This window comes from Ornithodoros turicata, chromosome 1 (genome assembly GCF_037126465.1).
Source record: "Ornithodoros turicata isolate Travis chromosome 1, ASM3712646v1, whole genome shotgun sequence".
NCBI classification, from domain to species: Eukaryota; Metazoa; Arthropoda; class Arachnida; order Ixodida; family Argasidae; genus Ornithodoros; species Ornithodoros turicata.
The window spans coordinates 172,659,706-172,682,418 of record NC_088201.1 but is presented as its reverse complement, the minus strand read 5'-3'; the positions used below and the strand labels follow the sequence as shown (position 1 = coordinate 172,682,418).

General features: G+C 42.8%; 2 protein-coding genes across 2 annotated transcripts; both read left to right on the top strand.

The window, feature by feature from the left end:
- Window positions 1-3,759: 3,759 nt before the first annotated feature.
- Window positions 3,760-7,752, top strand: LOC135390100 (uncharacterized protein K02A2.6-like). Its single transcript, XM_064620109.1, has one exon. It carries the CDS (start codon window positions 3,760-3,762, stop codon window positions 7,750-7,752), a length of 3,993 nt encoding a protein of 1,330 aa, XP_064476179.1.
- Window positions 7,753-17,248: 9,496 nt separating this feature from the next.
- On the top strand, window positions 17,249-20,137 carry LOC135390088 (uncharacterized). Its single transcript, XM_064620100.1, has one exon. It carries the CDS (start codon window positions 17,249-17,251, stop codon window positions 20,135-20,137), a length of 2,889 nt encoding a protein of 962 aa, XP_064476170.1.
- Window positions 20,138-22,713: the final 2,576 nt, after the last annotated feature.

Genomic DNA, 22,713 nt, shown 5'->3' with positions numbered 1-22,713 from the left:
CTCGAAAAGCATTCGAGGGGGACTATGTAACATGCAAGCGCAACTATGTGTGTACAGGTCACGTACCTGCTTGATGGGGCTACCGAGCACATATATTTACTGAAGCCATACAGTGAATATGTTTGCAGAGTCTGCAATATTTACATAACTATATGTAAGGATCACTCTGTTTTTTACTCATTTAATATTGGATATATTTTTACATAATCTTTCTAAATGAATTTGTATATCTACTCTATGTAGCAGATGTAAATCATCTGGCACAGGCTGCATCTAGTAAAACCACCGCCAAATCGCATCGAAAAGCATTTGGGGGGGACTGTGTAACATGCAAGCGCAACTATGTGTGTACAAGTCACGTACCTGCTTTATGGGGCTACCGAGCACATATATTTACTGAAGCCATACAGTGAATATGTTAGCAGAGTCTGCAATATTTACATAACTATGTGTAAGAATTGGACTGTTTTTTACTCATTTAATATTGCATATATTTTACATAATCTTTGGATATGAATCTGTACGGACTCTACGTAGCAGATGTAAATCATCTGGCACTGGCGGAATCTACCAAAACCCGCGCCATATCGCCTCAAAAAGCATTCGAGGGGGACTGTGTAACATGCAAGAGCAACTATGTGTGTTCAGGTCACGTAGCTGCTTTATAGGACTACGGAGCACGTATGTTTACTGCAGCCATATAGTGAGTGTGTTTGCAGAGCATTCAATACTCACAAAACTATGTGTAAGGAGTACTCTGTTTTTTTACTCGTTTAATAATGGATATATTGACATAACCTTTGGATATGAATATGTGTATCGACTCTATGTTGCAGGTGTAAACCATCTGGCACTGGCTGAATCTAGTAAAACCACCGCCAAATCGCCTCGAAAAAACATTCGATGGGGCCTGTGTAGCATGCCAGAGCAACTATGTGTGTACAGGTCACGTATCTGCTTTATACGGCTACCGAGCGCGTATATTTACTGCAGCCATATACAGAGTGTGTTTGCAGAGTCTGCAATACCTACATAACTATGTGTAAGGGTTACTCTGCTTTTTTTACTCACTTAATATTGGATATATTTTACATAATCTTTGCATATGAATTTGTGTATCGACTCTATATAGCAGATGTAAATCATCTGGCACTGGCGGAGTGTAGCAAAACCACCGCCGAATCGCCTCGAAAAGCATTCGAGGGGGACTGTGTAACATCCAAGAGCAACTGTGTGTGTACAGGTCACGTACCTGCTTTATCGGGCTACCGAGCACATATATTTACTGAAGCCATACAGTGAATATGTTTGCAGAGTCTGCAAGGATCACTCTGTTTTTTACTCATTTAATATCGGATATAATTTACATAATCTTTGGATATGAATGAGTGTGTCGACTCTATGTTGCAGGTGTAAATCATCTGGCACTGGCTGAATCTAGTAAAAGCACCGCCAAATCGCCTCGAAAAAACATTCGAGGGGGACTGCGTACCATGCATGAGCAAGGATATGAATATGTGTATGGACTCTATGTAGCAGATGTAAATCATCTGGCACTGGCTGAATCTAGTAAAACCACCACCAAATCGCCTCGAAAAGCATTCGAGGGGGACCGTGTAACTATGTGTGTACAGGTCACGTACCTGCTTTCCGAGATAACACAAGCCTATCCCAGGGACGTCGACGGGACGTCCGCCTTCGGACTGCACGGGCATCCCTGGGACTGCATCATTTCGTTCGATACCAGTCCGTATGAACTCCCAGTGAAACTCCGAAGTATGTTTTATGGAGGTTCCAGGGATATCATGTGGGACCATATCGGGAGCAAGACAGGACTTGCAATGGATGTCTCGTGCCATCTTTTATACCCCACTGATATTTCGTTTCCATTTTTTATTTTTTTCGGCTCCTATACATCTTTAGGTTGAAAAGGCAACATATGCAGTACACGTGTCATATGGCCCATAAAATATATGTATTTTTTGCGCTTCCCAGTCAGAAAGTTCTGTCTCACGGATGTCCATCGGATATACTTTCACGGAGATATGGATATCAGCAGAATAACGAAATTCCTCCAGCGGGTATACTACGGAGATACACGTGGCCGGGCTTGGAACTTCCCACGAACGAACCCCTTGCGGACATAACCAGGGCATACGGACGTAAGCAGGAGCTCTCTCGGATGCAGCGTGTGTCACCTTTTTTCTTTTTCAGAAGTCAGTGTACGCTTCGTAGTAGTCAGTATACGAGAGATTAGGCCATTCACCGAAAAAAAAAGAACATTTGGAAATGAAGTGGCATTCACTTCCGAACAGAAAACAGACACAGCTCATGGGTGTTCTCGTACGCCTCTACACATTCGAAAGCGCTGTTCGCTTGTGTGTCGGAATCAAGGGTGGGATGCCTAAGTTTAATTCGATTGCGTACACAAACAACAGCGAAATGAGAAATTGCTCTGCGTATTAAGTCACCGTGAAGGTAGTGTCTCTGTTTCTTACTTATATAAAGTGAGTTGGTTCATAGGAAGTCGAATTTGTGCAGTGTTACATCGTGCAGCGTTTCTCTTTCTCATGCAATGCATGATCTATACATCATCACATCACGGAGCTGATTCGGACAATCCGTGAAGCAGCCGTAACAGGACCCCTCGAAAAAAACATTCGAGGGGGACTGCGTACCATGCATGAGCAAGGATATGAATATGTGTATCGACTCTATGTTGCAGATGTGAATCGTCTAGCACTGGCTGAATCTAGTAAAACCACCCCCAAATCGCCTCGAAAAAGCATTCGAGGGGGACTGTGTACCATGCAAGCGCAACTATGTGTGTTCAGGTCATGTAGCTGGTTTATAGGACTACCGAGCACGTCTATTTACTGCAGCCATATAGTGAGTGTGTTTGCAGAGTCTTCAATACTTACAAACTATGTGTAAGGATTGCACTGTTTTTTACTCATTTAATATTGCATATATTTTGCATAATCTTTGGTTATGGATGTGTATCGACTCTACGTGGCAGATGTAAATTACCTGGCACTGGCTGAATCTAGTAAAACCACCGCCAAATCGGCTCGAAAAGCATTCGAAAGGGACCGTGTAACATGCAAGCGCAACTATGTGTGTACAGGTCACATAGCAGCTTTATATGGCTACCGAGCACGTATATTTACTGCAGCCATATAGTGAGTGCGTTTGCAGAGTCTGCAATACTTACACAACTATGTGTAAGGATTACTTTGTTTTTTACTCGTTTAATAATGTATATATTTGACATAACCTTTGGATATGAATATGTGTATCGACTCTATGTAGCACATCTAAATCATCTGGCTCTGCAGCTGGCTGAATCTAGTAAAACCACTGCCAAATTGCCTGGAAAGGCATACGAGGGGGACTGTGTAGAATGGAAGAGCAACTATGTGTGTACAGGTAACGTAGCTGCTTTATAGGACTACTGAGCACGTATATTTACTGCGGCCATATAGTGAGTGTGTTTGGATAGTCTGCAATACTTACAAAACTATGTGTAAGGATTACACTGTTTTTTTACTCATTTAATATTGCATATTGTGGCGGCGCGGCTACCAAGAAGAAGATGCGCGAGAGCACCATATTCTACTCTGGCGTGTGCCAGTTATTCTTTGAGTTCTTGGGCTGTTGAAGCCATGTCCGTTTCCTGTTCAGTCTTCTATTAAAGAGGTTTGTTGAACCCACCCTACGGTTATCTCAACTGGCGACGAGCGAAAGACTTCTCAGAAGATGCAGGGGGATGAGTCTCGAGTTATTTCAACCGGAGCAGGTTCGGACGATGGTGTTCGGCGGTTTCGCAGCCCTGGAACGTTTGATCCTGACAAGGAAGATTGGAACCTCTATGAGATCAGGTTTCTAGCGGCTATACGTGTGGCAAGAGTCACGGACGATGCGGACAAGAGTGGACTTCTAATTTCGTCGCTGAGTCCGGCAGTCTTCAAGCGGCTCTATAACCTGCTGCAACCGATGAACATCATGGAGGTACCTTTCAAGGATCTTACTGCAACGTTATCTGACCATTTCACTCCGAAACGGTTCAAGGAGTTTGAGAGATACAAGCTTTTCTCAAATCGTCAAGAGGACGGTGAGTCAGTGAAGGATTTCGTTGAGCGGTTGTCGGCAATCATTTCCCGCTGTGAATATGAAGGAGAGTCTGACGTCCGAGCATGTTCCCTGATGACAGCGTTCATCGTAGGCCTCCGGGATCAGCGCATCCGCGCGCGACTTGTTCTGGAAAAGACCTTGACAATGGACACAGCGATCCGGCTCGCTGAAAGTTTTCTGGCCGCGGAGGCAGAGTCGAAGCAGTTGCATGCAGAACCCTCTGTGCACAAGGTGACACTCAAGCCGGAGAGCAAGGAACGATGTTTCCGGTGTGGAAATTCAAACCACTCGCAAGAAACGTGCAGATTCCGCAACGAGGACTGTCACGCCTGTGGCAAAACCGGACACATCTCGAAAATGTGTCGTTCATCCGCTTCACAGGGAACGCGGAAGAAAGGTAAACATTTTCGGAAGGTGAAGCTTGTGACCGACGTGTTTCTTGCGGACGACCAAGACGGGAAGTTCATTGCTTGTAGTATCAAAGACAAGGACGTCATCCTGCAGGTCGATACGGGATCGCGGGCAACGCTTCTGGATGAAAGGACGTTCAAGAGGTTGGGTGAGCCAGAGCTATACCAATCTCCGTACCGTCTTCGTGCTTTCAACAAGGACGAGATACCACTTCGTGGAGCAGCAGATCTCGATGTTTCCATAGGTGGAAGGGTAGAAAAGCTTCAGGCACTCTTTACCCGGATGGAACATACCAATCTGCTTGGAAGGGATTGGATACGTGAGCTTGGCATCGACCTCAACACATTATTCGTGGGCAAGATATTGACAGCTCCGAAGTTGGAAGGCGTCTTAGGAACGTACTCGGATCTTTTTCGAAGCCAACTAGGAAGGTGCACCAAGGTTTTAGTCCACCTTCATCTCAAGAAAGACGCTGAGCCGAAATTCTTCAAGCCCCGGCCGATCCCTTTTGCGTCTCGGGAAGCGGTTGAAGCTGACCTGCAACGGCAAGTACAGAATGGGGTGCTGGAACCTATCGAGGTGTCGGAATGGGCCACTCCCATTGTAGTGGTGCCCAAGCCAAATGGAGCCGTACGAGTCTGCGGAGACTTCAGCGTCACTGTGAATCCGCAGATCGAAATCGCACAGTACCCGTTACCTAGACCTGAAGAACTTCTGGCGACATTAAATGGCGGTGAAAAGTTCACGAAATTAGACTTGTCCGAAGCATACCTACAGATGGAGCTGGACGAAGAAGCTAAGAAAATCTTGGTGATCAATACTCACAAGGGCCTTTTTCAATTCAATCGAATGCCCTTCGGCATCGCATCTGCCCCAGCCGTTTTCCAGCGTACCATGGAACAGGTGATCGCAGGGATTCCTTCTGTAGCCTGTTATCTCGATGACATCATCGTGACTGGCCGAAACGACAAAGAGCATCTGGAAACCTTAGAGCAAGTTTTGTCACGTCTCCGCGAGTTCGGCTTCACTCTCAAGAGGGAGAAATGTGCCTTCCTGCAGCGGCAGGTTGAGTATTTGGGACACGTGGTTACTGCGGAAGGTTTCCGACCATCACCCAAAAAAGTATCAGCGATTCTGAACATGCCACCGCCAACACAAGTTTCAGAACTGCGCTCATTTTTGGGGCTGGTACAGCACTACGGAAAGTATCTGCCGTCTTTGTCCGATATTTGTGCTCCACTCAACAGCCTACTCAAGAAGTCGACATCTTGGCAATGGTCTGCGTCTTGCGTAGATGCGTTTGAAACAATCAAGAGGAAGCTCGCCTCCGCTGAAGTACTCACCCATTATGATCCACGGAAGGACATATTTCTGGCGGTGGATGCTTCTTCGAAAGGTATTGGGGCCGTCATCTATCATCGCATCAACGGCGAAGACCGTCCGATTGCGCACGCTTCGAAGACACTGACACCAGCCCAGACAAAATATGCTCAAATAGAACGGGAAGCCCTTGCTATTATTTTTGGCGTCCGAAAATTTCATCAGTATTTGTGGGGACGGAAGTTTACACTCTTCACCGACTACAAGCCGTTAACTGTAATTTTTGGACCCTCAAAGGGCATTCCCGCGACAACGGCGAGTCGTCTGCAACGGTGGGCCATCATTCTAATGAGCTACGCGTTCGACATACAGTTTAAATCGACGACGAACATCGCAAATGCAGATGGCCTGTCTAGGTTGCCCGAAGGCGCCGATCTGGAGTTCGATCAGCAAATGGAAGAAGGTATTTTCAACGTTGTGGACGAGGAGATTAATGCGGTGCAGGATTTTCGCATGCACACTCTTCCAGTCAGAGCTAAGCAGATTGCTGAGGCGACTCTTCAGGATCGATACTTGAAGCAAGTAAAAGAGTACATTGCAAGTGGCTGGCCCGAACGCGTAGAACAGGAGTTGGTTCCGTACTGGCAACGACGAGCTGAACTTACAACACACCGTGAGTGCGTTCTTTGGGGCCTACGCACCGTTATACCTCAAAAGTATCGCGCAGCCCTTCTGGATACGCTCCACGAGTGTCATGTAGGACAAAATAAAATGAAGATGTTGGCTCGCTCATATCTGTGGTGGCCAGGGCTGGACAAAGACATTGAATCCAGAGTGAGAGGTTGCGATCAATGTGCGTCCGTTGCAGCGCAAGAGGTTCCTGTGCCACTTCACCAATGGGAGCCGCCGGATAAGCCGTGGTATCGTCTGCACGCAGATTTTGCGGAGCTTCATGGGAAGCATTATCTCATAGTCATCGACAGCTTTAGCAAGTGGCCAGACGTGAGGACTATGACAACAACGACTGCAGACAAAACGATAGACACGCTCAGAGACATCTTCACTCAAAATGGGCTCCCTGAAGTTTTCGTGACGGACAACGGACCTCCGTTCACAAGTCAACAGTTTCGGAAATTTCTCGAAGACCAGGGAATTCACCATGTGCTAACGCCCCCTTACCATCCCAAATCAAACGGATTGGCAGAGAATTTTGTGCGGACATTTAAGACTGCTCTGCGCCGTTCAAGCGGAGGGGGAAGGGAAAGCATAGGGGAATTCCTCTTCAAGTACCGAGTCACTCCCCATGTGACCACAGGGCGTCCACCCTGCGAGCTTCTCAATGGCAGACACTACCGCTCTGTTTTGGATCTTGTGCGACCACCTGGACCAATCCCTTTGGTGATGTTTTCAGGTGCCAGGGAACGTCAAAAGAGATGTCATGACAGGCGAGCGCGCGACAGGTCGTTTGGAAGCAACGCGAAGGTGTGGATGCTGGACCCTAATCAGAAAGGTCATTGGAAATGTGGCACTGTTGTGGACAAAGAAGGATCAGTCATTTTCAAGGTTCGGGATCTTTCTGGGAAGGTACAACGGGTACACAAAGACCATCTCAAGGCAAGAGAGTCTTCCGATACCTGGGATGCTGAATCACTTCCCAAACCCCCGACAGAACATGAGCCACCGGAAGAACCAACATTTCCTCTACCCTTCCCGGAAGTTGAGGACACTTGCAGTGAGGACGGCCACCACCGTACGACGCAAGATGCCCAGCCGTCTCAAGTGGCAGGAGCTGCTCCTTCAGGAGAAAAGTCTCCTCCTTTGAGTACAACCACACGTAGGTATCCGGTCAGGAGGCGTCGGCCGGTAGATCGGTTCCAACCGACTTAAAGGGGGAGGTATTGTGGTGGCGCGGCTACCAAGAAGAAGATGCGCGAGAGCACCATATTCTACTCTGGCGTGTGCCAGTTATTCTTTGAGTTCTTGGGCTGTTGAAGCCATGTCCGTTTCCTGTTCAGTCTTCTATTAAAGAGGTTTGTTGAACCCACCCTACGGTTATCTCACATATATTTTACATAGTCTTTGGATATGAATATGTGTATCGACTCTATGTAGCAGATGTAAATCATCTGGCACTGGCTGAATCTCGTAAAACCACCGCCAAATCGCCTCGAAAAGAATTCGAGGGTGACTGTGTAGAATGGAAGAGCAACTATGTGTGTATAGGTCACGTAGCTGCTTTATAGGACTACTGAGCACGTATACTTACTGCAGCCATATAGTGAGTGTGTTTGGATAGTCTGCAATACTTACAAAACTATGTGTAAGGATTACACTGTTTTTTTACTCATTTATTATTGAATATATTTTACATAATCTTTGGATATGAATATGTGTATCTACTGTATGTAGCAGATGTAAATCATCTGGCACTGGCTGAATCTAGTAAAACCACCGCCAAATCGTCCAAAAAAGCATTCGACGGGGACTGTGTACCATGCAAGCGCAACTATATGTGTGTACAGGTCACATAGCTGCTTGATAGGGCTACCGAGCACGTATATTTACTGCAGCCATATACTAAGTGTGTTTGCAGAGTCTGCAATACTTACATAACTATATGTAAGGATCACTCTGTTTTTTACCCATTTAATATGCGACATATTTTACATAATCTTTGGATATGAATATGTGTATAGACTCTGTGTTGCAGATGTAAAGCATCTGGCTCTGGCTCAATCAAGTACCACCACCGCCAAATGGCCTGGAAAATCATTCGAGGGGGACTGTGTAGCATGCAAGAGCAACTATGTGTGTACAGGTCACGTAGCTGCTTTATAGGGCTACCGATTACGTATATCTACTTCTGTCGCATAGTGAGTGTGTTTGCAGAGTCTGCAATACTTACATAACTATGTTACTCTGTGGTTTGTCATGCCTGTCGGTATGCACATTGCTCGATAAGACATGACAGGAACTATGAACTTGTTGAAAGTGATTACTTTTTGCAGTCATAGTTTTTTTGTTATTTCAGCAAAAATGCGCGTACCAGAGCGCTTAACGCAGAGGGTGAAATTCCAGTCCCCGTGAGACGTATCTGCGGTAATCTGTTTCATTTTAAGTAATAGTGTTTAAATTTCATGCATACTGCGTAGCAAGCAGAAATGTTAGGTGCGAAAAACTGTTTGAGCTACGTTTGTAAAGCAAAATCAGAAAGAAAAAAAGGCCTCCAACAAGGTGATTGCGGCGAGGGCTGCGTTGAGCTACATCCGTTAGGCTTTCTCCAAGCACTGTGCTTGTTCTTGTGCAAGCGCTTATAGGCTTCTACCGCGAATATTCAGACAGTAGAAATGAAGAGTTCTGTTTGTTAGTAGTTATTGTCGTTAGTAGTTGTCGTTAGTTTATGCAATTGTTATGCTTGTCAGTATGCACTTTGCTATTCGAGCGCGCTTTCGTGCTCCTTTAACGGCTGTAAAGCAGAAATTTTTAATTTTTCGATGGCTCTCGCAAAGTAATAAGCTCTAGGAAATAACAAAATAAAGAAAAAAAGCTCTGATGTTGTTATTATTTCCTACAAATACCGTTTAAGATGCTGAGAGCGAGCCTTTTTACCATTTCTTATTTAAAAAAATACGACGTGCAGCAGATGATTATCTTCGTGATAAATCTTTATTCCACTATCTGTTTCGAACTTGATATGCGGACCCAAGGGGAGTAGAGGGGTCGCAAAGCCCGCTGCGCTGTTGACTACTGAAGCCTGCGGTCAATGATGTGGAAAATATATATTTTTATTCGTGAGCCACTAATCTATTTTAGTGAAAGATAACATGCTTATTAATAAATACAATCTAGTTTGCTTTCAAAATGGTTTAGAGCTGCGGCATGTAGCGCATGCTGAAATTCTGCTCTCATTTTTTCTGTTCCACTGTATAGTATTCCTTCTAATTATTTTGGTGCAAGCGAATAGAAGTAAAAAGAAGGAATCAGAATTTCGTGTAGGCCATCTGTATTATGGTGTTGATATTGATAAAAATAGTTATAATAGTAGGAAGGTGCATTATAATTGCTGCATATAAGTATGACGCCGTTTCTTTCTTTCTTTCTTTTTATACTCATAGCCATAGCCAACGCGCATTTCTGGCTTGCTTTCAATCGTTTTTGTTTTGTTCTTGTTTCTCTCTCTCGTACGCGTCAGTAGTATAGGACTTGTGTTAAAATACGACAATGTTAAACTACGACATGGACCTCTGGGTCCTGCCCTGAGCCCTGCCCGTATTTTTCCCCGCGCGGCGCGTGTGCGGAGGGTTGTCCGCACGCTTATCGCCGGGGGGAGGGCTGCGTGCGCGCTTACCCGCTCACATTTTTCAGCCTGGGCCAACTTCTTTCGTCATTTTTCAATCTGTGCCGATCTCAATCCCAATTTTTTTTCCAATACAACAGGTGTGTGGCGGGCGGTTTACATGCAAAGGATAGCCATACACAAAACTAGAAGTGAAAATATATTTATTAAAGTCATTAGTGTCAGGAATTATGTTATGACTGCGTGAAGGAGAAAAACTCAGCCAAAAAGCTGATGCAATAGCATTGAAGGGGTATCACAATGTTTTATTAGTGGTAATCACGCACGTTTTCAATTAAGCAGAAGGAGTAGCACATTTTAATCAACGAAGATATTTTTAATCAATACGATTACAATCAAAATTAAAAGTTTTATTATAAAAAGTCTAACATGACCACCTTAGCGGAGTTTTAGTTACGAAGTTTTGACAGATGTACGTAACTTCATGCACAACAGCTAATATTCCATTATGACACATTTAATCAAAGAAGATATTTTTAATCAATATGATTACAATCAAAATTAGAAGTTTTATTATAAAAAGTCTAACATTATTATACGTGACCACCATAGTGGAGCTTTAATCACAAGTGCCGATAGATGTAGTTAATTGTGGACAGCAGAGAACCTGGAAGACCATGGGACACGAATGACACGAACGCAAGAGGAAATAAAATCTATAACATTACATTTAACCAAAGAAGATATTCTTAATCAAAACAACAGAGGAGAATAATCTATCATTTTAACTATCATAAAATCATCCTCGTGACTTAATCTAGTCGAACCCCATACAATTTTCATTCTAAGAGACACTACAAACCTTACTTTGTTTTATGAATCCAACACAGAAAATATATTAAAAAATGAACTTCATCACATACCATGCTCCTAGCCAACAACCAGCTCTAATAATATCTGCCCTAATTTGTTGAAGACGGGAGGCGTACACCTGTTTTGTGACAGTTATGAACATTTTCGAGCACAATAGGGAAGATAAGTTGATTATTCCAACATTACACAATTAATCAATTTCTTATTAAGTAAACAGCATAGACATACGGAAATAATGAGAAACAAAACGATCAACAGCTAATAGAGAACCAAAACCCATCACGTAAACAAGAGGTACACAAAGGATTAATAAGTGAAAAAGAATCTATCAAAACGAGAAACATGCACGGATGAATAGCAGAGAAACACTCTAAACGGCGCATCTGCCAACGTGTAAACAACAGGCACATGCAGGAAAATAATTCAAAAATAATCTATCAAAACTATAAACATGCACGGATGAATAGCAGAAAAACACTTTGCTGCACATGATGAATTTAATACAGCACAGAGCTAACGCTGAATAGCAGAGAAACACTCTAAACGGCGCATCTGCCAACGTGTAAACAACAGACAGGAAAATATTATTGAAACAAGATCAACAGCTAATAGAGAGCCAAAATCCAACACGTAAACAAGAGGTACACAAAGGATAAATAGTTGAGGAACAATCTATCAAAACAAGAAATATGCACGCACTTAACACTCAATAGCAGAGAAACACTCTAAACGGTGCATCTGCAAACGTGTAAACAATAGACACATGCAGGAAAATAATTGAAAAACAGTCTATCAAAACGAGAAAGATCCACTGATGAATAGCAGAGAAACACTCTAAACGGCGCATTTAGCCAACGTGTAAACAACAGACACATGCAGGAAAATAATTGAAAAATAATCTATCAAAACGAGAAACATGCACGGATGAATAGCAGAGAAACACTATGAACGGCACACCATCCACACGTAAACAATAGGTACACGCAATGAAATAATGAGAAATACAATCAACAGCTAATACAGAACCAAACAAATGCACCAAAGCAAACAGGAGGTACACAAAAAAAGGGAAATAACACACAGGAAAATAACACACAGGAAAATAATTGAAAAACAATCTATCAAAACGATAAACATGCACGGATGAATAGCAGAGAAACGCTTTGAACGATGCATCTGCCAACATGTAAACAACACACAGGAAAATAATAGCAACACAAACTATCAAACATTACAATTTGAAATGGAAATGTTATATATTTTGAACTATTATAAAATCAACCTTGCGACCTAACAATATAGAATTTTCATCCTACTCAGGCACTATAAACAGTACTTTGACACAGCTATCCAAACACACTGCACAGCTATGCTTTACACAGTACAGCGAGACTCGAGACCCGGCGTTTCGGCAACACGCTGGGCAGCGTTTCCCGGACACCCTTCCGAAACCGAACGCGATTCGGCGCCCGACGCGTTAACGCGGCACCCCACGCGATCGTGGTGCGTTCTTCCGGAAACGGGTTCGACGACGCTGATGACCATTTCTTCGAGTTTTAAGTAAATTTGGTTTGAAAAATATTCGTAACTTTTAGTATCCACATCAGGAGAATTCACATTACGTTATAGTCTTATAGAGTACATAGAATATATCAATACACTCGACTAAATTCTTTGTCATCGTGAAAGAGTACTTAAAACCTCCGCGTATCAAAGTGAGCCAGCTAAAGCTGTGAAATTACACTTTCTACAACTCAGTTCGTAAATTGCTGCAGCAGTTCAAATTTTAATTAAACACTTACCGATAGTCACCACTGCTCCGGAATGTGATCTGATAAATTTTAACAATTAATGTACAAACAAATATCTTGTATACAATATGTGACTATATAGACAGGTTTTTAATCTATATATTAAAAAATTGTAAGAAAGTGTACAGTTTTGACTTTGAAAATTTAAACAAGAACCTTTGGTGTTGGAGTTTGCGTTTTGTTTCCATTATGAGCTAAAATTTTCTAAAATTAAAGTATGCCCTTCCCATTTGTAGTGCCTCATATGCCATGACATAATGAATAGACTCATAGTTTTTTTCAGTACGGCTAATGAAAAACCTCAGGTACATTTTGTGAATTGGAGCTACGTTTATGTGTGCTCCTCTGGTTAAGTTTGCAAAAGGAATATTTACTTATTATAATTACATATCTTAGGCATAGTGCTCATCTTCATTGTATAGTGGTTAAACATTTCTGATGACAGTTGTGTGATTCGATTCTCCAAAAATCTTATTGGAACTGTGTGCTGCATGTTCTGATGATTAGAATTGTAGATTCCGTCTGCGCGTCATTTGATAATCGATTCCTTTCAATATAGTATTGTCAACTGTCCAATCGTCTGAGAAAATATATACACTGTGCAATTTAATTCATAAAATAAGCTTTCGCAAAATATTAGTAATCCTCTTTGCAAACAAATATTGATGTAACATACCTCTAAATTTCAATTAGCGATTCTTCTACAATTCTTTCCTTCGGGTGTCGGTGTTGTATAGAGTGTTGTCGTGTAAAATATCTGATTGCCAGCGCTGATTCCATTTGAAGATCCTTGTACATAGTGTGGAATAAACGTCTCCTTAGCAATCTTCAATCTAATCATTAGCTGTTTTCGTTGCGATGTGTAGAATACATTACAATGAAGACAAAGAATACATTGATTATTTCAGTTTTACACTTGTTTATTTCAATAAATTACAGTTCTATTCCAAACTCTGAAGTTTTCGTTTCTTGCCTGATCAATTCCGAAGACATCAAGTAGTTTATTCTGATTATTGGGCGCTTAAATCCAGCGTTGATTAACACAGGTGATATGTTGTCGCCGTGTTTGTATTCCTTCAACAAGTTGCACTTTGTCGCGATGAACTTGCACAGTCTCTTATTGATGTTTACTTTCTTTGAATGAAGATTCTTGAATGTCGTACAAGACAGTATTAGATGAAAATCGTCCTGTGGTCCACTGCAATCGATATGTTTGTTGTGTTTCAATAAGTGATGATACATCAGACCTTGCACGACAATATTGAACTTCTGTTCATTCGACATCATTGACTGGTAGAATAAAATAAATGTGTAGAGGCTCTAGGGTGGAATATATCACGTGATAAGATTTTTTATGTACTTTCCATTTCAACCGTTAGGTGTAATTTCAACAAATCCGTAATGAATCGTGCGATATAGACTGCTTGTATAAGGTAATTTGTTCTGATTGCTTTCTTGATTAATGCAATGCCGTTTGCGATGATTACAATTACGTTTGGTCTAGTGTATTTCAATTGTATGTTAGCAAACCTCAAAAACTCCACCTTCAATCCCAGTGGTCCTTCCGATGTTGACGTGCAAATATTTTTATAACTATTGTAGGTTCGGCATACAAGTTCTCGCATCTTGAATTCCATAATTTGCACCGAATACAACCATGTCTTGGACGTATTGAAATGCAGCGATTATTGAATCGTTTCGACGCTCTTCCTTTTCGAAGCAGCTTTTTATCAGGTCCTCCCATGACCTATGGTAACCAGTAAAAAATCTGTCCATCTCTTCAATGTATAGCAATTGTCTGTTCTGTTTTGTAGTGTGCCTCGACACTTAATTAAATCATATCGGTGTTAATGTTATTTATTAAACAATTATTATGTTATCACGTTTAGAATGTTATTAATATCCACCTGACGTGATGATTCTGAAAGTCAATTTATGAAAAGATGTGATAAGCGAGAAAAACGCGAGCTTTAAACGCGCTTGAACCCCTCAATTCCCGGCTTGAGTTGTTGGAGTTAGTTTATGAGTTTGACCACGGCTATTGTGGGATCCCCCTTCTACCTGCGGGGCGTAACCTTGGCGAAAGTGCGGGAGCTCAGCTTCCCTCTCTCACTCGTTCTTTTTCTTTTTTTTTCGTTAGTGAGCTGTGAATGAAAAAGATGTCTTGCTGTGATGTATCGCCCTGCTTGGTCAGAAAGTGTTTCCCTAAATTAATTACTGCTTTGAGTTTGCTTCAGATGATCGCTCGATTGATATTAATAAAAATATTCTACTAGTTGGGAAAGTATTTTTAAGTTGTGTGCGTTGATTTTCGCTGTAGCAAACACATTAATTTGCATTTCAGATGAGTTGTTTGCGGCTTATGCGTGTAGAAATTACTATTGCAAAGTTATCATAAAACGATGTAATTAAATTTGATCCTTCTTTTCGAATGAGTATTCTTTCTATCATTGAATAAATTTGACTCTGTCTTTTTGCTTCAGATATTCACTCGATTGATATTTTGTGAGTTGAGAATAATGTGTGTATAATAGCTGTGTCAGATCTGAAATACATTAAAATGCTTCGTTTCTCGTTTTTGGTTGAGTATTGTTTGCGCCGATAATATTTCTCAATTGCTTAGATAATGTTTCTCGAAAACCAGTTTTCACTGACATAAAAGTATATTCTTAGATTTTTTGCGTGCTATTGTTTGTTGATAGAATTCTTATTGTGTTCTTGAGAATCGAATAATTCCAATGTCTATTTACGATCAATAAAAAATTTCGTCTCTGTACACCAGTCCTACGAATATTTCCTTTTGGAGGAAAGAATGTGAAAAAGAGAGATGGTTTCCCCACCCATAGATTAACAAAGGATGCGCGGTTTCTTTGCTTTTGGGGTGTATAGAGGGAGAGAGTGACCCCACCGGGTCTCGAGTCTGGTTGTACTGTGTAAAGCATAGCTGTGCTGCTTGTTTGGATAGCTCTGTCAAGGTAATGTTTATAGTGCCTGAGTAGGATGAAAATTCTATATTATTAGGTCGCAAGGTTGATTCTATGATAGTTCAAAAGATATTATTTCCATTTCAAATTGTAATGTTTCATAGTTTGTTTTACTATTATTTTCCTGTGTGTTGTTTCCATGTTGGCAGATGCATCGTTCAAAGCGTTTCTCTGCTATTCATCCGTGCATGTTTATCGTTTTGATAGTTTGTTTTTCAATTATTTTCTTTTGTGTACCTCTTGTTTGCTTTGGTGCATTTGTTTTGTTCTGTATTAGCTGTTGATTGTATTTCTCATTATTTCATTGCATGTACCTATTGCTTACGTGTGGACGGTGTGCCGTTCATAGTGTTTCTCTGCTATTCATCAGTGCATGTTTCTCGTTTTGATAGATTCTTTTTCAATTATTTTCCTGCATGTGTCTGTTGTTTACACCTTGGCTAAATGCGCCGTTTAGAGTGTTTCTCTGCTATTCAGCGTTAGCTCTGTGCTGTATTAAATTCTTCATGTGCATCAAAGTGTTTTTTTTCTGCTATTCATCCGTGCATGTTTATCGTTTTGATAGATGATTTTTAAATTATTTTCCTGCATGTGTCTGTTGTTTACACGTTGGCAGATGCGCCGTTTAGAGTGTTTCTCTGCTATTCATCCGTGCATGTTCCTCGTTTTGATAGATTCTTTTTCAATTATTAATCCTTTGTGTACCTCTTGTTTACGTGATGGGTTTTGGTTCTCTATTAGCTGTTGATCGTTTTGTTTCTCATTATTTCCGTATGTCTATGCTGTTTACTTAATAAGAAATTGATTAATTGTGTAATGTTGGAATAATCAACTTATCTTCCCTATTGTGCTCGAAAATGTCCATAACTGTCACAAAACAGGTGTACGCTTCCCGTCTTCAATAAATCAGGGCAGATTGGATTCATAAAAGAAAGTAACGTCTGTAGTGTCTCTTAGAATGAAAATTGTATGGGGTTCAACTAGATTAAGTCACGAGGATGATTTTATGATAGTTAAAATGATAGATTATTCTCCTCCTCTGTTGTTTTGATTAAGAATATCTTCTTTGGTTAAATATAGTATTATAGATTTTATTTCCTCTTGTGTTCGTGTCATTCGTGTCCCATGGTTGTTGAAAATGTATATGAAGACGACGAGGTGGTAATCGACATGGTGATGCGCGTGGGACAACTTGGGTTTTCTGCTTTCACTTGTACCTAGCTTTGCTCATGTACAGACGTACGTATGAGTTTAGTAAAAGCTTTCTGGGAGTTCATCGCTGTTAGCTTTTCTCCTCCTGTTGGGCTGGCCTAGGTCTGGCAGTTGCTCCATTGCCGGTTCAAAGTTTACCGTACAACATTTTGGTGCCGAAACCCGGGAGCAAGACGGCAGCTGCAACGACGTTCGAACCCTTCGCCATGCCTAACAGCAACGTTCCAGAGAAGCTTCAGCCCAAGCGGACAGCGAGAAGAACGCAAGCAACGAAGATTATTAACGAAGCTACCGCTGCGCTTCAGGACCAGAGTGCCACAGCAGAGAATATCACTGCCCTACTGGAGAAGCTCACGACATGCAGCAAGCAGCTTTACGTTTTGGATCGGGAAGTGGAGGACAGCATCGCTCCTGAAGCGTTCACAAGTGAATACGACTCTGTTCTGCAGTATGAAGAAAGGATAGCAGAGTGCATCGCAAGGCTACGACTCACCTTCGAACGACTGCCACCGACTACAACGACGCCTACACCAGCAGGCACAACTACAAGTTCTCCGACGCCACAGATCCCTGACCGTAGTACCGGAGTCAGGCTGCAACGCCTTCAACTGAGGAAGTTCCGCGGAGATTTTACAGGATGGCAGCCGTTCTGGGATCAGTTCAAGGCCAATGTGCATGACAACAGGAATTTAACCAAATCGGATAAATTCCATTACTTTCGATCGTTGTTGCTCGCAACAGCGGAGGCAGCCATATCAGGACTGCAGACGACCGAAGCGGCGTACGACGACGCTATCGCTTTGCTCACTCAACGGTTCGGAGACCGCGGAAGGCTTGAGGAACAGTACCTAGGGAAGCTTAGAACGCTTCCACATGTTAAGTCTTCAACGGACACGTGCGGTTTGCGAAAACTTCACGACTACGTGCAGACGAACATATGCGGTTTACGCTCTTTAGGCATACCAACAGTGACTTACTCTTCGATGATGACGCAAATCCTACTGGCCGCAATACCGTCCGACATAGTGCTCGAGTACCATCGTTTGAACCTCCGGAGCATACAGAGAGACGCCGCAACACCAGCAGAACACGAAATCGCCACGTTACAAGATGAAGGCGCTGCCTCCACAGCTTCCGCAGAACTGAACAAGGTGTTGGCTTTCCTGAAGGCGGAATTTGAAAGCAGAGAAAGGAGTGGACTTTGCGACCGCCAGGATCAGAAACCGTCCGGCCAACGGAAGACGGGAGCAAAAGGTCATGCCAGTGCACTCTCGGCTTTCGCGTTGCACAACCAAACTGTCCCGACGAACTGCCTCTTTTGCAAGGCGAAGTCTCACGCCACTGAGAACTGCAACGCGGACATGTCGCAGGAAGACAAAAAGAAGACGTTGGCCAAGTACAGGCGCTGTTTTCGGTGCACGAAGGCGTTCCACAATTCAAAGGAATGCCGTTACAAGGGAAGGTGCTCAAAATGCAGAGGAAGACACGTTGCCACAATGTGCGACCCCAACTGGACGGCCGCGCACGCGAATGAAACTCAAGACAAAAACGCCATCGAAACGACAGAAACTTCAGTCCTGATGTCTTCCGCGACAAGTATGAGCACTGTGCTCCTCCAAACGTTTCGTGCCTGGACTGTGTCGGGTACCAGGTGCCAGTATATCAGAGGAATAGATGACAGTGGAAGTTCACGAACGTTCATCCGGGAAGATCTAGCAAGGGAACTCGGTTTGAAGGAGGTAGCCCAAGTTTGGATCGGAATTAACACGTTCGCCTCACACTCGGAGTGTCGGCCCACAAAACGAAGCGTTGTGGAAGTAACTGTGCGAAGCCAGTACACCCACGAAGACGTCAAGCTAGCAGCCATCGTCATACCAGTGGTATGCAGAGATATGCAGGAATCGCCGGTGGACAACGAACACGTACTTGCACTTCAGGACTGTGGTGAACTAATCGCCGATGTTGTGGCTTTTCCTGGTATGCGGCAAGTAAATGGCATCAGTCTGCTTATTGGATCCGATCAAGTTTGGAAGCTGATCTCCGGCGAAATTCGCCGCTACGGGAAGCAGGAAGAGCTCGTTGCCACCGAACCGATATTGGGATGGACGTTCCAAGGCCCAAGCCAAGTGAAAGCTCTCGTCGCGCAACAAGCAGACAGCCTCATATGCGTGCTGAGAACAAACGGGAACTGCGTGCTCCTGCAAGATGAAGAAATAAGGCAGGTATGGGAAATCGAAGATACAGGCATCAACGAAGGCGCCCCACCGACGGCATTGACGAGTAACGTGCTAGCAGAGTTCCAGCGCACTGTAAAGATGGCAAACAACAGTTATGAGGTGCGCCTCCCATGGAAGAACGTCCCCGTCCCACTGCACGATAACCGTGCTGTCGCAGAAAGAAGACTGAATCGATTGGTGAAACGGCTCGCCGTGAACGACGCCTTGGTAAGAGAATACGACAAGAACATTCGCGCGTATTTGTTGAACGACCACGCGGAACCAGTACCTATCTCAGAGGCAAAGATACCGGAACGCATCTACTACATGCCTCATCGTGAGGTCATCCGTCCTGAGTCTACGACTACGAAAATGCGGGTCGTGTTCGATGCTTCATCGCATTCTGGCAACTGTACATCGCTCAACGATCACTTGGAAAAAGGGCCGAAGGTTCAACCTGACTTGTTAGATACGCTACTCCGTTTCAGAACGCATCCGATTGGAATCACTACAGACATTGAAAAAGCGTTTCTGCAAATCAGTGTGGACGAACGCGACAGAGATGTGTTACGTTTTTTGTGGTTTGATCGGGTGCCACTTCGACAAACCATTACATACAGCGCCAAAATGGTGGAATGGCGCATGCGGCGGGTGCCTTTTGGGACATCGGCCAGTCCGTTCCTGCTAGCAGCGACTCTGGAGCATCATTTTCGTAAACTCACCGGCGACTTACAGGACACTGCAGACGTCTTGGCGTCTTCATTCTACGTGGACGACTTGCTGACTGGAGCACAAGACTTGGAGTCAGCAGTGAAGCTTTACAACGACGACAACGAGTTCATCGCTGTTAGCTTTTCTCCTCCTGTTGGGCTGGCCTAGGTCTGGCAGTTGCTCCATTGCCGGTTCAAAGTTTACCGTACAACATGGTCTTCCAGGTTGTCTGCTGTCCAAAATTAACTACATCTATCGGTACTTGTAATTAAAGCCCCACTATGGTGGTCACGTATAATAATGTTAGACTTTTTATAATAAAACTTTTAATTTTGATTGTAATCATATTGATTAAAAATATATTCTTTGATTAAATGTGTCATAATGGAATATTAGCTGTTCTGCATGAAGTTACGTACATCTGTCAGAACTTCGTAATTAAAACTCCGCTAAAGTGGTCATGTTAGACTTTTTATAATAAAACTTTTAATTTTGATTGTAATCGCATAGGTTAAAAATATCTTCTTTGATTAAAATGTGCTACTCCTTCTGCTTAATTGAAAACGTGCGTGATTATCACTAATAAAACATTGTGATACCCCTTTTTTTTCTCCTTTTTTTTTCTTCTTTTTTCTCCTTCTCTTTTTTTTTCTTCTCCTTACCTACGTGAGAGAAGTTTTTCTCCTTCACGCAGTCATAACATAATTCCTGACACTAATGACTTTAATAAATATGTTTTCACTTGTACTTTTATGTATGGCTATCCTTTGCATGTAAACCGCCCACCACACACCTGTTGTGTTGGAAAAAAATTGCGATTGAAATCTGCGCAGATTGAAAAATGACGAAAGAAGTCGGCCCAGGCTGAAAAATGTGAGCGGGTAAGCGCGCACGCAGCCCTCCCCCCGCTGATTAGTGCGCGGACAACCCTCCGCACACGCGCCGCGCGGGGAAAAATATGGGCAGGGCTCAGAGCAGGACCCAGAGGTCCATGTCGTAGTTTAACATTGTCGTAGTTTACCACAAGTCCTATACTACTCGCGTCGGTCGGCAGACGATGAATCTTATTACATCCGAACCGAAGCTCTATTGCTTCATGGCTGCATACATAGTATATATGGGCAGTGTTTTGCGATGAATAATTATTAACTTCGAGAAATAATATGGATTTCTGTGACTGTGAAGACTCGCGACTCGCGTTGTGTGTAATGAAAAATGTGAGTCTGTATGTGTGTATATGTGCATGCGTGTTTTATGCGGGGACCCCACTTGGCAAGTAAGTTCTTTGTGTATGCCTCTTCCCGTGAGTCGAGTGAAGAAGTTATATACGATTGCGCGAAATATTAGTTTAAAAAATGAGGTTTATCGCGCGCGTTTTTTAAATAGAGTTCTTTGTGGGATGCCTTGCGGGCAAGGTGAAGTGCTTATTTTGGGCAAGCTAATTTACCAGCATTCGCACCGATTTTATGAGCCTTGCAGGTTGTTATCGCAGCGAGAGCCGTATTAAAACTACATCTGCTAGGCTTTCATAAAGCGGTGTGCTTTGTTCCCATCGGATCACTCATGCCTTTAGCATAGAAATGAATGGGCGTGTTTGTTAGTTAACCGTCAGTTATTGTGGTACGTGCTTGACTGCTGTTGTGAGGATGCTTGTAGGTGATTTGTCGTGCTTGTACCTGTGTTCAAGCTTAGTTTTATTGGTAAAGTTCAGAGTATCTCGTATTATGCTCCATAATAATTTTCTGAGAGGATAAATGTGTGTGTTAGCAAGTTGTTGTTTGTTAGCGTGTATCTTGTCATGCTTCACGATTCTTGTTTATGCACTTTGCTTCTTCTTTATTTTTATGTATGACACGCTTTATAACTGTTGTGTTTATGAAGGTGCTTAACGTTTGCCGTCATTGCTCTTTCTATTCCAGCAGCAATGCGGGTATCTGGGCGCTTAACGTAGAGGGTAGAAATTATTGTCTCCGTGAATCGAATATTTCGCTGCAATTTTTTTTGGATTGAAGTATTATTATTTGGTTTTCATGGCCAATGTGAACAAAAATCGGACGGTTGTGTGCCTGCTCATGGAAGCAAATTTTGAAATAGAACGGTGAAAATGACTCTCATATGCTAAAGTTATTAATTCTTGCCCTGCTTCACTGCATGACAGGAGGCAGAAGTCGCAGGAAGGAATGGGAAGTATGAAAAAGTTGGAGCAATTCATTGCTAGTCAACCGCGTTTTAAAAGCAAAATCAGAAAGGAAAGTCGTTTTTTGTGAATCGTGTGGCCTTCCACCCGGTTATTGCGGCGAGGGCTCTGTTCTGCTACATTTGTTAGGCTTTCTTCAAACGGTGTGCTTGTTCTTGAAATCGCTCATGCATTTAGCTCGAATTCAGACAGCGGAAACGAATGGGTGTGTTTGTTAATTGTTGTTTTTCAGTTGTCCATTCTTCTTGGTGTTTTTCAGTGTTAGCGTCTGTCTGCCATGGTAAAATTCTGGGTGCGTGCTATTACGCGGTTCAACAATTTTCGGACAGTAGAAACGGGAGTGTTTGTTTGGGTGTGCTCTGTCATGCTTGCCAATAGGCACTTTGCTTCATAAGGCATAACACGCATTATGACTTATGTGTTGATGATCGTGCTTAATTTTGCAGTCGTAGCGCAGAAAATCGGGTATCTGAGCGTTTAACGCAAATTTCCGTCTTTGTGAGACGAATCTGTTGCAATTCGTTGCATTTCAGGTAATAATATTTAA